The 17,511-nt window shown below is 29.0% G+C and overlaps 2 protein-coding genes across 3 annotated transcripts; both read left to right on the top strand.

The window, feature by feature from the left end:
• The first annotated feature begins 387 nt into the window (after positions 1–387).
• LOC105208018 (odorant receptor 13a-like) lies at positions 388–8,214 on the top strand. Of its 2 annotated transcripts, XM_039452729.1 has the most exons (7): positions 388–513; positions 4,830–5,099; positions 5,459–5,936; positions 6,530–6,629; positions 6,920–7,039; positions 7,106–7,261; positions 7,988–8,214. In XM_039452729.1, exons 1-7 carry the CDS (start codon positions 498–500, stop codon positions 8,042–8,044), a joined length of 1,197 nt encoding a protein of 398 aa, XP_039308663.1. In that variant the 5' UTR covers positions 388–497; the 3' UTR covers positions 8,045–8,214. The 2 variants fall into 2 exon arrangements, with proteins under 2 accessions (XP_039308663.1, XP_039308662.1); XM_039452728.1 differs by lacking the exon at positions 7,988–8,214 and having other exon boundaries at positions 7,106–7,398.
• Positions 8,215–9,563: 1,349 nt separating this feature from the next.
• Positions 9,564–17,300, top strand: LOC113002929 (odorant receptor 22c-like). Its single transcript, XM_039452730.1, has 7 exons — positions 9,564–9,697; positions 12,455–12,724; positions 13,084–13,561; positions 14,210–14,309; positions 14,541–14,660; positions 14,723–14,878; positions 16,902–17,300. Exons 1-7 carry the CDS (start codon positions 9,682–9,684, stop codon positions 16,956–16,958), a joined length of 1,197 nt encoding a protein of 398 aa, XP_039308664.1. The 5' UTR covers positions 9,564–9,681; the 3' UTR covers positions 16,959–17,300.
• Positions 17,301–17,511: the final 211 nt, after the last annotated feature.

The raw sequence follows: 17,511 nt of genomic DNA, 5'->3' as shown, positions 1-17,511 counted from the left end.
TCTGAAAAAACTGTGTGTATCACATATATATTAATTGGAATTTAAAAAGATTTGATTAGAAGATGTTCTGTTAATAATAATAGTATTATTGGTTTATTTTATAAATAATTTATTACAGCAAAAATATTCTTTTAGCATAAACCATATAAATTTTTTTTTAGTATTCAGTAGTCATTTTTTGTTAGTTTATTCCAGTTTACCGGTTTATGAGATAAAGTCCGAGATAATAAAATCCGGAATTTACCATAGTTTTCTTTTTTCTATCAACCCTAACAATTTGCCTATAGTCGAAAAGCAAACTGCTTTTATGACATTTAATTCAGGGCATTGTAATTACGTACTATTCATACTACTATTGATTATCATTCGAAAGGATTTACAGAAGTACTCACAGTTAGTAGTTCAATCCTACTGAGCAAGCGCGAAATCACGGTGGTTTGGTGTAATCACGAGGAACGTCTCAGTTAAACGATCATTTTCGCTCCGTAAACTCTGCAATGAACGATAACAAAGGTAGAATACATCTTGAAAAAAAATAGCATAAAGTTTGTTAATATCTTATTAAAAACATAGGCGCGTTGTGTGAAATAGTTATGTAATATAATTAAAAGTTATATTTTCAATTATACGTGTGTTAATATAGGAACTATTTAAACCGACTTAAATCCCATAGAATTTCCGAAAAGTTCAATTATAATTACAAATTGCTATTCGTGAAGTAAGAAGTTAAAAAAAATTTTATACAGTAAAATTCCGTTTATCCGAACATCGAGGAATAAGACATCGGTTTCGAGAATCGATGAGGTATAGAATTGAACCAAATAATAGAAGTGTAGAGATATCGCAATATGTCATGTCATTGTCATATCGTTTATGATTCTTGTAAATTATTTTAAATTATGTATATTGTTCGTACCATAATTCGTTAGGACACTTTCAAATATTATCCGTCTCGAGAGAAAGTTAGTGAGCGAGCTATAGCTGAAAGAAGATAGTGTACCGCGAAACAGAATAAATTCACATTTAAGGATATTATGTCTATTTTCCTAAGCAATTCATATGTAAATATTTAAGATTATGAGTCCAGGTCCCGTGCGTGTAAGAGAAAATAAATTAAAGAAAGTTATATGGAAGTAGTGTCAAGATGGAGAGCAGTGTCCGGCATATCGAGAAGATAGAAGTCGATGGAAATTACAAAATATGTATGGAAAATGCAAATGAAGAGCATTTTGATGTATGGCTTGAGAATATGCAAGTGGAAAATTAGTGAAGCCAGAGGATACGCAAAGTAAGGCGGTTTGGATGGCAAAAGATGAGAGTACGCTCGCACTCATTATTCTAAGCATAATTAGAACATACAAGAAAAGCAGTCACGTCTAAACAAGTGTGGGATGAATTGGCAGGAATTCACAATTCCAGAGGTCCTGTAAGAAAAGCAGTTTTATATGTACAGACAGTTACATAATTAAAAAAAAAAGATCCGTCCTTATTAAAGTCGCAATGTATAAATAATTTAAAAAAAAAATTGTTGGAGAATGAGAGGTAGAAAACATTTGTTGGAGGTTGCAGAGACAGAAATTCAACCAAAATTGCAATGATATCCCGAAACGGTTATGCATGTAGGATCATCTATACATGCAAACAAAGGCTTGGTAAAGAGCGATTAGGATAAAAGAAAGTTCGATAGAAATGTAATTGTTTTAATTGTGATAAATGTAGAGATCCAGCTTATCGCTGTTGTTTTCTAAAGAGAGAAAACTATGCAAGCGTAAAAGAACATGAAGAAGAAGATTCTTTAATCGTGATCTCAGCTTTAGTTTGTTCGACGGAAAAGAACAAATGATATTTAGTTAGTGGCGTGACGTCACCCATGTGCAATAATCGCAGCGCGTTTGAAATTTTATCTGACGGGCCAATAAGTAATATAAATATAGCTGAAGAAGAAAGTATAGTGTTGCAGAAAGTAAGTACCGTACGCATTAACCCTTTCGTGCCTGATGGCACACAGGTGTACTAAACGTTCAAAAATTCTTATCCTCTACAAAAATGAAGATAACACCGGACCACTTTCTGGACTCATTTTAAAGATAAAGGATAAAACTCTTCACAAAAAAATCAATACCGTTAAAAATTTATCCCTTTGATCTGTATACTGCATCAAAAATTCGTAAAATAGGATAAAAGTGAAAAATGCATGTATCTTGAATCATAAAAATTAAGATAATAAGTTGGGCTTATTTTGAAGGTTAATATAAGGGCTATTTATTTAAAAAAAATTACTATTTACTTTTAAAATCGCGGATTCAATATGACGAACTAAAACATAAAATTTTCTTAGATTTGAGTAAAATCATACTCCAGGGTTTTTAAAGTCATACCCAAGGGTTTTTAAAGTCACTGATTATAAATCTATAATCAAACTTCCAAAATGTAATATGGGGCATAAAAATACTAAATTTTGTTAAATTTGAAAATGATATTTTAGTCTGCTATATTGGACCCGCTCTTTTAAATTTTGAAATTTTTATTACAGATTTACAATCAACGACCCTAAAAACTTTTAGTAAGACTTGAATTAAATCCTAAATAAAAGAAAGTTCTAGAAAAAAGTCAAGTACGAAATGATTAAAGCTAAATTACATGGTAGAATAAAATCAATAAAAGGAACTGATGTTTGTGCCCGAGTTGAGAAGTAATTTATTATCAATCTCTGCGATAACCTAAAAAAATTACCAAGTGAAGTTCACAGGGAATAAAGCCTGCATCACTAAACCAGATAAATCGTTAATTTGTATCGCAATTAAAAGAAATCATATGTATATAATTAATCAAGTAGCGTATCACGAGGCTTTCAGTGTTCATGATAAGATAACATTTATGGCATGAAAGATATGGTGATTTAAATTACAATGATTTAAAAGAATTAATTCGTTAGAAAAGAGTTTATAGATTAGATATACATTGAAAAACTCAAGGTTATCATGCGAAACATGTGATCAAGCCAAATTACATACGTTACTCTGTCTAGAAGTCACATGAGCGAAATCAATATTAGAACTTATACGCATGGATATTTGCTGACCTATAGATGAAAAGTCAAATGAGGGAACATGTTATTTTGCAACGTTTATCGATGATAAAATGCAGTACGTGGAAATTGTATTTTTAGAATGCAGTGACATTTTAACAGAATTTGTAAAGTATTAATTGCGAGTCGAAAGAGAAATTGGTCAAAAGATAATAAAATTACGTAGTGATAATACCAAAGAATATGTTAGTAAAGAATTCGAACATTACTTAGAAAATCAAGGCATTAAGACGCAATTAATTATCAGTTAAATAGCGTACAGATTATGGATCTCTGGGATCACAAAAATTATTAAGAATCGAGACGTTCGTTTTACTGAAGATCTAAATAAAAATAGAGTAGAGTTTATAGACATAAACTTATATAATTATTGTCAAACACAGATCACGAAAGAGAGACAGAAATATTAGGTAGCGTACATGATGAGAAACTCGTAATTGAGGAAGAAAAAAGTGAACCGGAAAATTTAGGAGAAAGTTTAAATCCAAAATATAAGCAATTCGTTAAAGACGAGTGAATTAACGGTCGACGATATTAAAAAGACTCGAGGTAGACCTAAAGTAATTCGAACAGGTACTCCAGAGCGTCCCAAAAGCAATATCATATAATAGTGAATGTTGCACTAAATACTTCAGATAATGATCCGGAGATAATAGAGGACGTATTTGAGAGGCTAGTTGCGATGAGAAGCGAATACAATTCATTATTAGAATGTAATACACGAGACTTAATAAATTTAGATAGAACACCAGATATGAGAGTCATTTCGTCTAAATGAGCTTTTCATATAAAAAAAGTTTCAAAATGGAGAAATAGATAACGAGGTTAGTCGCGCGCCGTTGCGAACAAAAAGGCATTGAAGTATATGCTCCAGTTGCGCGAATACAAACGATTAGAAGAACTCTTTTAACAATAAGTGTAGAGACGCGTTATCATGTACATCAAATGGATGCAACTATAGCATATAATCAAAGCGATTTGATAGAAACGGCGTATATGGAGCAAGCCGAAATGTTTGTAGATAATAAAAATAAAGTATGTCATCTCTCTACCTCGTCCTATTTATGGATTAAAGCAGTCTGACCGCGCATGGCAACATAAACTCAACCAAAAATTATAATAAAACAAATTGGATTAAATGAAACTAAAGTAAAGCCTTGCGTTTATACTGAAAAAATTGATAATTATAATGTAATAGTCGTTGTTTACGTGGACAATTTACTTTTGGCTACTAAATCGGCAGGTCTTATGTGTAAAATTAAGTTAGAATTAAGCACACATTTAAAAATGAAAGATTCAGGACCTGTAAGCGAGATCGTTGGAATTCAAACAGAAAGAGAAGAAGACAGGCTCAATAAAAATCTCACGAAGAAGAAATATGTATAAAATAATCAAACGTTTTGTAAAGAGTGGTTTCAAGAAAAGTAATCATGATTACGATGTGAAAGACAAAAGACGCAAAGGTGCACCGAAAAAATTATGAGCTGCCGCAGTCATTCAAGCACCCAATAAAAAAATTATTCAAATAATGGGAATTTTATTGCGAGTGTTGATAATACTTACAAAATGATAACTAAAAAAACATTTGTGAAACATTCAATGGTTTTGCAATTTAATAAATAAATGAATAAATAAATGATTACTCCTAGCAAATTAAACACAAGTAGAAAATAATGTAAAATAATAATATTTCTTTAAATTGGCAATAATATATTCTTCATAAGAAATTTGATTGTGTTAGGTTTTAATTATGCCTTTGGAGTGAGTCGCCATAGTTTACGGATATTCGGCGTATGGCCCGATCCACTTGTATCATTAAGTGATTTCCACCGGCCAAGCATAAGATTTATAATCGCTATGAGTATCGTGCTCTTTTACGCGATTATGCCGACCACGATAAATACGATTCGTGCTTGGGGAAACGTAATTCGTATGGTGGAAGGTATCGCCACCACCAACTTCTGCATGTTGGCACTATGCAAAATATTCGGTACTTGGTATCACCGTAAAAGTAAGTTGTCATTTTGAAATTTTAACATTTTCATATTATTTTTATTGTAAGAGAGTAAGATTTATTCTATTTTATTGCAAGAGAGTTATTATTATATTATTATATTATTTTATTATAAGAGAGTAAGGTTTATTATATTTTAATATTATTTTTATTACAAAAAATTTATTATAAATGTAGAAATTAGTTATTTTTATTATGATATATATTTTTATTGTAATAGAAAGATGTTTATATTTTAAAAGTCATAAATATCGAAATGCGTATTATTTAGTTTTAGGATCAATACCATAAAAGTTTTATTTTCTAAAAAGACTTATGTATACCTTTGTACTGATAAATCATATTTAATCTGAAAGCACTTCGAACGCTGATGACATCAATTATGACTGATTGGACTTCGAAGAACAATGAGGAACGAAATACAATGTTACATATAACAAGACGTGGCCGAATCTTATGTATTACATGTTACGCGATGATGATAATCTTAATCTCTTTTTTTATAAACTCCAACCTTATAAAAATCTTTCGAAATATATCCCAACCTCAAAGAACTCTCGTGTATCCTTTTAACTATTTTTACAATAGTCAAAAAAGTCCAAACTATGAAATTACTTGTTTATTTCAACTTATCGCCGGTGCATGCTCATGTTTCATCAATTCTAGCATCGACGTTTTCATTTCGTTACTTTTACTGCACATATGCGCGCAGCTGATAAATCTACGAATGGCACTCAACAATTTAGTTGACAAATTAGCCGAAGGATCTATATCATCGTCGAGCTTTAAGAAAGGATTGGCTGAGATCACTACACGTCACGAACATCTCATCAGGTACGCTGAGAAATTTATATCATTATTTAATAGCAAAATATCTCGAAATATTTGCAGCAATTTACTTATAAATTTCTTAACGTCTCTCTTCCATAATTGTATATATATATATATATAGTAGGTAAATAGTTATTTTAGAAAAATGGTATCTGCCTAGTTAAATAACTCTCATCGTATATTTTTGAGTTCAAATGCTATTTGCCTAGGAAAATAGTGTTTGAACACAAATGAACGGCAAAAGCTATTTGACAAAGCAAGTAGCATTTGCCTAATCAGATACTATTTTCCTAAAATAACTATTGTTTACGTCGTATACATATCGTACACATAATGTCCCAATTGTAAAGTCTCATAATCTCTTGATTAAAATATTACATTCTTAATATATATTATAATAATATATATTAGAATATACATTAATTTTCAAGACATTTAAAATGTTGAAATTTTAAAACTTTAAATGTGGATAAATAAAACTGTGGTATCAGTCGATTTTAAAAAACAAGACCTAAATTAAATCTTTTTTTTTAAATTGTATATTACAATAAAATAATCCTAAATAGTATATAAGACTAAATATATAAATTTTTAAGGAACACAAAAATAGTCAACAATTGCTACAGCATAATATTATTTCTGCACATGTTTGCCACAACCTTTCAGTTGTGTTTTAAAAGCTTTCAATTTTTCACGGTAAGTCAGATAATTTGTTCAGTTTTCCATATTTAGAAAATATTGACATACATTAAATGTTTTCTTTTTCAATTTTTTAATTTAATAATGATTTAGTGATTTAATAATTTTTTTGTAATTTTTTCTATAAAGATAAGATACGTAACGTTAAAATTTTACGAACGGATAATTATTTACTATAGGGGAACCAGCTCCAATTATGTTGACCCTATAGTAAATAATTACCTACGTACAATTGATTATTATAAATTAGTTTATCAAATTTGGAAAAAGATAAATATTATTTTCAGATAATAATAAGGCATTTGGATGTACCTATTATCACCAAAATTTATGCCTTGCTTTATTTCATCTATGAATTGATGCATTTGTATATTTATTGTTATTCAGCTGAAAGACTTTTAACGGAGGTAAGATGATTATTAATTATATTAAACGCGACTTTTTTTTGTGCAATACAAAAGTATAATTTTCAGAGCGTTAATATGATGCATGGCGCGTATGAATGCAAATGGTATGATTTACCGTCAAAAGACGCAAAGAATTTAATATTTATGATACGTCGATCAGCCATTCCGTTTAGATTAAAAGCTGGAAAATTTGGAACATTTTCAATAGAAATGTTTGGAAACGTAAGATATCTAAAAAGAAAATATTCCATTTTTCATACCTACTACAAAACAAAATATCTCATTTTTAATATACAACAGAGAGAATGACAAAGCACGATTGTAAACACTTTTATTTTTAAAAACAATATTACAAATCAGACTCGTGCTACTAATCTTTTAATATTATATAGCACTTAGACAGAAAAAATAACTAAAAATCAACTTTATAATTTTGAAATTGAATTATAATTTTTCACACATTAATACGTCATAGTAGATGTAAAAAGAATTATTATGGTTATTAAGATTCAGATGTGTCAATAAGTAACTGAATGAAAACAAATAACATAAAAATGCCGTGGTGTTTATGTCATAAATATTGTGAATTTTACCGAATATTGCAAATCCAAATATAGAATGTAGTTCTTAGTGTTATTAATATGGTTTTTATTGTTGCTAATCGTAAGTATAATAAAAAATTAAAATTTCAGAAAATTGAACGTGATTAAAATACGTTATCTTTCAGTAAGACTTTAAGTATAACAAAAAATGTAAAATACATATATAGTCGGTCTTAAACGCGTTTCAAAATTTTGTTTTATCCCTCTCTGTATGTTGAATATTGTACTTTCTTTTTGATTTTACTTTCTTTTTATACGAGACCTTTAATATTATATATAAAGAAAATATCATCATTATAATGTACAAAATAAACCAATGTTTATGTTTCATTTTTATTCTACGTAGACGGTAAAAACCTCAATGGGATATTTATCTCTGTTGCTGACACTAATGGAGAGATAATATGTTGGAAAATAATACAAAATAAAATGAGTGTACGTGTTACTACCTCACTATTTATTTACTATATACTATGTTAAGAGAATTATATGTGTGCAACATTACCTGTAATATAATTTTTGTTGGGCAAGTACATACTTTTGCATAATAAAATAAATTATTTATTCATTATATCAACCTTTTTAATTAAGAAGATATGTAGTAAAAAGATACAATTATAATATATGAATAATATACCGTTAACAAAAACCGAGTAAATAATATACAAATTTTTAAGGAACACAAGAATCGATAGTTGCTATAATTTAGTATTATTTGTAAACATATTACTCATTAATCTTCAGATGTTTTATATAAGTGAGTTGAATCATCTGCAATTTTCACAATGTTCACCATATCGTCGAATTCCTTAATCTCCCTTCGATGAATATTTCCGCCTGTCGCTTCATCTTGTCGCATTGCTTCCCGATTCCCGCGTTTTATTCGAATATATTAAATTATGTCATACGTAATGTGTGATTTATTTCGACGCTCTGAGATCAGAACGTTACTTATATGCGAATGTTACTAATTCAAAGAAAGGAACATCGTCATCTAACACAAAAATATATTTGTTTCCTTAAATAATATTTGTATAAGTCAACGATTAAATAATATTTTCTCTGACAATACATTCAGTATTTGAGTTTTTACTTCACTTAGAGACCCTATAATCAGAGACTGGCCATCAGGGGGCCTACTTTTGGAGCAGAATTTTTTATCAACTCCCGCTTAAATTCAAACTGTAATTACTTTTTTCTTTTCAATATAAGTAATATTTATCAATAAATATTATAAAAAGTACTACCAATTTGTTTTGTATACTAATTTAAATAATATATGTTAAAATAATTTTTATACTTAATGGTCTCTCTTCATTATTAATACAATCTTTAATTTACTTGTGATTTTGTTATAACGAATATGTTACTTAACCACACAAAAATACAAATTATTTGTAAGCGTCCAATCTTTAGGTCTAACATTTTTTCGCCCATTTAGCATGATGTTTTGAGTTTATTAGGAACACTTTCATGATGTATCCTTTTGATGAAGCATTATTGCAAAATTCAGCTAAACATTAACCATATTAAACTACAATCACGCTGCATCGCTGAGTATAAGACACTTATACATACATATTACACTGAACATATCACTCTGCTATTTATGAAAAAGCGAGATAGTGAGATGTTTCTTTCTCACTCACAGGAATTTGACGAAATCTGGCTGATGGTCAGTCTCTTATTATAAAATCTCTAATTTCACTGTTACTTCAGTGACATCTGAATTGCCGATTTTAAACAATACGCTGGAAATTAAGGTCTGCAATCGATGTTAATAAGGAAATTATCTCACTGGGTAAGAACAATTTGCTTATAGTCGAAAAGCAAGCTGCTTTCACATTTGACGTATGGCAATTAGTATCGTACTATTAACGTACGATATGATGCTACTATTGATCATTATCCGAAAGAGTTTACAGAAGTACTCACAGATGGTAGTGATTCAATTCTACTGAGCAAGCGCAAAATCTAAGTTTGGTATAGTCACGAGGAACGACTCAGTTAAACGATAATTTTCGCTCCGTGAACTTTGCAATGAACGATAACAAAGGTAGAATACATCTCGAAAAAAGTAGTATAAAGTTCGTTAATATCTTACTGAAAACATAGGCGCGTGTAAAATAGTTATGTAATAGAATTAAAAATTACATTTCCAATTATACGAGTGTTAACGTAGGAATTATTCACACCGACTTAAATATCATAGAATTTTTGAAAAGTTCAATTATAATTATAAATTGTTATTAGTGAAATAACAAATTAATAAAAGTTGTATACAGTAGAATTCCGTTTATTCGAACATCGGGTAATAAAACTGTTTCGAAAACCGAGATATAGAATCAAACTAAATAATAAAAGTTCATGAGTACTTGTTTCTATCAGAACTTACTAGTTTTGTAACAAGAGATAATGAGAGTTCAGAAAACTAAAGTATACGTTGAGTTTGAGTTCCTGCTAATCTAAACTATTTGAACTATTCGGATAATAAAAGCTGAGCTATGAGTTCGTAAATTTGGAACTGTGTGCAAATTGATTCGTACACGGAAAGAACGATTTTGCTGAAATACAGGTCTGAAAATAATTGTGTTATACCATGAAAAAAGTTATATTGGACGTTTTAAATCGTTCCACAGTGTGTCGAAACATTCTGCAATGTTGTTATACTTGATCGTCGTACGTAATTATTTTAATTTAAAATAAAAATATTTTTTTTTTATTTCTGCCTAGTAGGTAAATTTTTAGATACTGCAGTAAAATTGTTCTTGATCCGTATGTAAATGAAAAGTGTTAATAAACAGAGTTCTACTGCATTATTAAATTTTATTATTTATTTCATGAGAAGTATTATTATTCACATTGATAGTAATGCTTAATTTTTAATTTTTCTAACCTTATGTTAATCATACCGTTTTACGATCATTTATATTTACTTTCATATTATTACAAAGATTTTTCTCTGGAATGACTGTATATTTTATTTGTTATTTAATATGTGATTCATGTAACATTTCTTTAGTAAAAAATGTTCAATACTATAAATACATAATATTTTATAATTTATTAGTTATACCAATTATTTTCTAAATAAGATGAATATTCGCTCTTAACAATTTGTCGCAAAAGTCTTTATAAATCATAATTTTTTGCGAAGCGTCTATACCTCTGTCATAGAAGTTTGAAACTTTATGTTTCACGAAGGTTTGCGCGAACAGATACAAAACGTTCTACGTTAGCAACAGTTTGTGATTTCTCGATTATGGATTGTTCTTTTTTTGAGTGACAAAGTTGGACGTGGTACATAAGTTCAATCGATAATTCTGTTGGCATATGGACGAATTATTTTTTGTTCCCTCCCGTTATAGACAAAGAGTTTGTTGGAAACCTTAGTTCTTAAAAAATTAAAATATATGATTGAAACCGCAATTTTTCGTCAGAATAATAATATAATATTTTAGAAAAAAAAATTTCCTAAAAAAATTTATAAATGAGAATTATTATTAAGGATACTTTAAATTTATTTTAGCTTTAGTAAAATAATTGATATTATCTTATCTTATTTTTATGTTATTTTTTTATTTTCTATTATCTATTCATTTTTTAATATTTCTTTTGAGCAAATCTGAAGAAAGATTAGACTTATACCATTTCATAACAAACTATATTGGGTGCTTGAATAAGTTTTGCGCCATTTTCTAAGAAGTATCATCACTATTATTTTATACATAGAATTTAAAGTAGCAACACATATATTTGTGAAAGTGCTATAAACAAGTTTTCATATTTAGCATATGACACTTCGTGGACGTGTATACATTTTCATCATTGTATTAAAAACGTTGACTTCTGTGCCAATAGAACAGCATTTACGGGAAGAGTTACTACACTATTTTATTGTTAAGATAAGTGGAGCTGAAAATCGTTTGCTTGTGGAAGCATATGAGCATGCTCCATCTAAATGAAATTGTAGAGTGTAGTTTCAATGCTTCAAAAAATAATAATTTTAATGTGAAAGACGAAGAACGCTCATGTGCATCGAAAAAAATTATGCTGCAATTATTTAAACACCCAATAAGAAATAATTCAAAGCAAGTGAATTTCATTGTGAGTGTTGATGATACTTAAAAAATAATGACTAAAAAAACATTTGTGAAACAATTACTGGTTCTGCAATTTAATAAATAAATAAATAATAAATAAATAAATAAATGATTACTTCTAGCAAATTAGAAAAACAAAGAAAAAGTATTGTAAAATAATAATATTTCTTTAATATATGGCAGAAATATATTTTTTATAAGAAATTTGATTGTAAGAAAGCTTTTTTCGGTCGCAGCTAGGTCTTAGTGTCTATATTTATTCGTGTGATTTTACATACTTCTTCGAATTCAACCAGAATGTGCGCCGAATTTATTTTCCGGTTGTAACCCAGTGGTCGAGGTGGTAAAACCGGGACCGGATATTCCGGAGGTGTCAGGTTTAAACCCGGAGTGAAGTGTTATTTTCCGCAATAAATTTCTTACAGTTTCTTCAGGGGAGAATGGATATATAGATACAAATCAGCATCAATTATTATATTAAATTAATTAATTTAATAAAAAGTAGTGATATTACTAATTCTTATTCGACATGCTGTGTTACAACCGGAAAAAAAATTCGGCGCACATTTTGGTTGAATTCAAAAAAGTATATAAAATCACACGAATAAAAATAGGCACTAAGACCTACTGCGAACAAAGAAGACATTCTTATTATCATTGTGTTATTATACTATCGGTCCAAAAACATACTTGAATTTTGATTGTGATAGGTTTTAATTACGCCTTTGGGATGAGTCGCCATAGTTTATGGATAATCGGCGTATGGCCCGATCCACTTGCATCATTAAGTGATTTCCACCGGCCAAACATAAGATTTATAATCGCTATATGTATCGTGCTGTTTTACGTGATCATGCCGACAATAATAAATACGATTCGTGCATGGGGAAACATAATTCGTTTGGTTGAAGGTATCGCCGCCGCCAACTTCTGCGTGTTGGCACTATGCAAGATATTCGGTACTTGGTATCACCGTAAAAGTAAGTTGTTATTTTGCAAATTTAACATTTTTATATTATTTTTATTGTAAGAGAATAAGATTTATTCTATTTTATTGCAAGAAAGTTATTATTATACTATTATATTATTTTATTATAAGAGAGTAAGGTTTATTATATTTTAATATTATTTTTATTACAAAAGATTTATTATAAATGTAGAAATTAATTATTTTTATTATGATATATATTTTTATTGTAATAAAAAGATGTTTTTATTATAAAAGTCATAAATATTAAAATGCGTATTATTTAGTTTTAAGATCAATACCGTAAAAATTTTATTTTTTAAAACAACTTATGTATACTTTTGTACTAATAAATCATATATAATCTGAAAGCACTTCGAACGCTGATGGTATCAATCATGACCGATTGGACTGTGAAGAATAACGAGGAACGAAAAACAATGTTACATATAACAAGACATGGCCGAATTTTATGTATTACATGTTACATGATGATGATATGCATAATGTCGTTTTACGTAAACTCCCACCTTATAAAAATCTTTCGAAATATATCCCAACCTCAAAGAACACTCGTGTATCCATTTAATTATTTTTACAATAGTCAAAAAAGTCCAAACTATGAAATCACTTGTTTGTTTCAACTTACCGCCGGTGTATGCTCAAGTTTCATCAATTCTACCATCGACGTTTTCATCTCGTTGCTTCTACTGCACATATGCGCGCAGCTGGTAAATCTACGAACGGCACTCAACAATTTAGTTGACAAATTAGCCGAAGGATCTATATCTTCGTCGAGCTTTAAGAAAGGTTTGGCTGAGATCACTGTACGTCACGAACATCTTATCAGGTACACTGAGAAATTTTAAATCATTATTTAATAGCAAAATATCTTAAAATATTTGCAGCAATTTACTTATAAAATCCTCAATGTCTCCCTTCCATAATTATAAATATATATTATATATATATATATATATATATATGTATATGTATGTCGTAAGTAAATAGTTATTTTATAAAAATGGTATCTGACTAGGCAAATGCTATTATCTGCTTAGTCAAATAGCTCTTACCCGTTTTTTTTTTGTGTTAAAATGCTATTTCACTAGGAAAATAATATTTGAACACAAATGAACGGGAAATGCTATTGGACCAAGCAAGTAACAATCGCCTATAAGATACTATTTATCTAAAATAACTATTGTTTACGATATATACATATTGTACACATAATGTCCTAATTGCAAAGTCTCATAATCTCTCGATTAAGATACTACATATCTAATAATATATTATAATAATATATATTAGAATATATATTAATTTTAAAAACTTCGAGAATGTTGAAATTTTAAAACTTTAAATGTGGATAAATAAAACGTGTGATATCAGTCGATTTTATAAGTCAAGGTCTAAATTAAATCTTTTTTTTTAAATTTTTATATTATAAAATAATCCTAACTAGTCCATAATACTAAATCTATAAATTTTTAAGGAACATAAAAGTAATCAACAATTGCTACAGCATAATATTATTTCTACACATGTTTGCTACAACTTTTCAGTTGTGTTTTAAAAGCTTTCAATTTTTTACGGTAAGTCAGATGATTTGTTTTGTTTTTCATGTAATTTATATAAGAAAAATGATTGATTACCTTAAATGTTTTCTTTTTCAATTTTTAAATTGAATGATTTACAATTAGTAATTTAATAATTTTTTGTAGTTTTACTATAGAGATAAGATACGTAAAATTAAAATTTTTCGTACGATTGATTACTATAAATTAATTTTTCGGATTTAGGAAAAAAATAAATATCATTTTCAGATAGTAATAAAGCATTTGGATGTACCTATTATCACCAAAATTTATGCTTTGCTTTACTTCATTTATGAATTGATGCATTTATATATTTATTGTTATTCAGCTGAAAGACTTTCAAAGGAGGTAAGATAATTATTAATTGTAAAACGTGACTTTTTTTGTGCAAATCAAAATATGATTTTCAGAGCATTAATATGATGCATGGCGCGTATGAATGCAAATGGTATGATTTACCGCCGAAAGACGCGAAGAACTTAATATTTATGATACATCGATCAGCGATTCCGTTTAGTTTAAACGCTGGAAAATTTGGAACATTTTCGATAGAAATGTTTGGAAACGTAAGATATTTAAGAAGAAAAATATTCCATTTTCATACAACAAGACAAAATATCTCATTTTTAGTATAGAACAGAGAGAATGACAAAAAATGATTGTAAACACATTTATTTTTAAAAACAATAGCACAAATCAGACTCGCGCTACTAATCTTTTGATATTATATCGCACTTGGACAGAAAAAGTAACTAAAAACCAACTTCATAATTTTGAAGTTAAATTATAATTTTTCACATACGTCATAGTAGATAAAATTATCTTAATAGCCACAATAATTTTTTTACTACTATAATACGTCATAGTAATAAAAAAATTATTGTGGCTATTAAGATTCAGATGTGTCAATAAATAATTGAATGAAAACAAGTAACATAAAAATGCTGTGGTCTTTATGTCTTAAATATTGTGAATTTTACCGAATATTGCAAATCCAAATTTGGAGTTACTAATGTGGTTCTTATTGTTGCTAATTGTAAGTATACAGTCTGTTAAATAAGAGCGTGGTTGCGTTGATTTATAAAAAAATTTATTTAAAATGTTTTCAAATATATATATATATACATTCTAATTGATGAGAACTTCGATGCAATTACCTCAATAATGGGTCCAGTCACCATTGGCGTTAATAATCGCTTGGAATCTTCGAGGCATACTTTCAGTTAAATTGACGATGTATTCTAGCGACAAGGTCCTCCAAATTTGAATCTCGCGAGATAACTGTTTTAGTGTATATGTACGTTTTCCTCGAAGTCCGTGCTTGATATATGCCCACACATTTTTGATCGGATTGACTTCGGGCGACTGCGACAACCAATCCAATATAACGAATGCTCCTTCTACTTGAAACCGAGTTTGTTGCGATGCTTAGGATTGTTGTTCTCCTGCAGAATCCAATCCTCATTTTTATTAAAACCAACGTTACCGCAGACGGTAACAAAGTCTTTTCGTATATTCCCAACATTTTCTTGACATTCAGATTGTATGTAAACAGATGCAAAATGTCGAATCTTTGCTTTGAAAAGCAGCCCAAAAGATGCACTTTTATTCCGTGTTTAACGGTTTGCTCGACATGCCTGTTGGAGATTTACCAAGTTTGTTTGAGACTGCTACGTGCCCATATTGAAAATTCGTCAAGTAAAAATTACGTTACTAAAATCTTGATCAATATTCTTGTGCACCCAAGCGAATCACTTTTTCACATGTTTTTCACTCAACAAAAGTTTCTTTATTGTATTGCGGCATTTCATACCATGAGCACGGATATGAGTTTGAACAGTTACATAGGATATATCTAAACCTTTTTGCTTCAGTTTCGCTTATCTTTGACGCAGTATTAGACCAAGACTCCGCGAAAACAAATTTGCAATTATTTTATCGTCTTTTTTCTTCAATTTTTTTATGAATCCACGTTTCGGTAAACTATCGACAACTTTTGACCTTATATCGCTGAACCCACTTCTGCACGAATTGTTTCAAGTTCCCCATATATTTAGTAATCGCTGATTGCAACATTTTTGAACCTTTTGGATGGCTACACAAAAACACAGCCTCGTAGCGCGTGTATTTGGCACTTATGGCGCTTAATGTGTTTTTCTTATAAAAAACCAATAACAACTGAATCCTTCTTCAAAACACATCAGAGACATAGGTTTTCTCTAACGGCTCACAGAAATTTGAAAGCGATACTTTTACCAGTTGTGAATAAAACTGACCTTGCTCTTACTTAACAGACTGTAATAAAAAAATTGAAATTCCAGAAAATTGAACGTAATTGAAATACATTATCTTTCAGTAAGACTTTAGGTATAAAGTCTTTAGGTATAAAGAGAAAAAAATAAAATATACAGTAGGCCTTAAACGCGTTTCAAAATTTTAATTTATCCCTTTCTGTATGTTGAATACTGTATTTTCTTTAATATTTTATGTTTTTTTATATGAGAGCTTTAATATTAAACATAAAAATAATATCACTATTATCATTTACAAAATAAACCAAAGTTTATATTTCATTTTTATTCTACGTAGGCGGTGAAAACGTCAATGGGATATTTATCTCTATTGCTGACACTAATGGAGAGATAATATGTTAGAAAATAATAAAAAATAAAATGAGTACGTGTTACTACCTCACTATTTATTTTCTATATATTATGTTAAGAAAATTATATGTGTGCAACGTTACCTGTAATATAATTTTTGTTGGGCAAGTACATACTTTGGCATAATAAAATAGATTATTTATTCATTATTTTGACCTTTTTTAATTAAGAAGATTTGTAGTAAAAAGATACAATTATTATAATATGTGAATGATATGTCGTGAACATGTACCGAGTAAATAATATACAAATTTTCAAGGAACACAAGAATCGATAGTTGCTACAATTCAGTAATATTTGTAAATATATTACTCATTAATCTTCACATGTGTTATATAATATAAGTGAGTTGCATCACCTGCAATTTCCTCAATGTTCACTATATCGTGGAATTCCCTAATCTCCCTTTGGTGAATATTTCCGCCTGTCGCATTATGTCGTCTCTTTGCTGATTTCTCCGCGTTTTGTCCAAATATAATAAATTATATCGTGCGTAATGTGTAATTTATTTCGACGCACTGAACGCATCAGAACGT

The sequence above is a fragment of the Solenopsis invicta genome, chromosome 8, assembly GCF_016802725.1.
Source record: "Solenopsis invicta isolate M01_SB chromosome 8, UNIL_Sinv_3.0, whole genome shotgun sequence".
NCBI classification, from domain to species: domain Eukaryota; kingdom Metazoa; phylum Arthropoda; class Insecta; order Hymenoptera; family Formicidae; genus Solenopsis; species Solenopsis invicta.
This window is presented reverse-complemented; position numbering and strand designations above follow the sequence as displayed.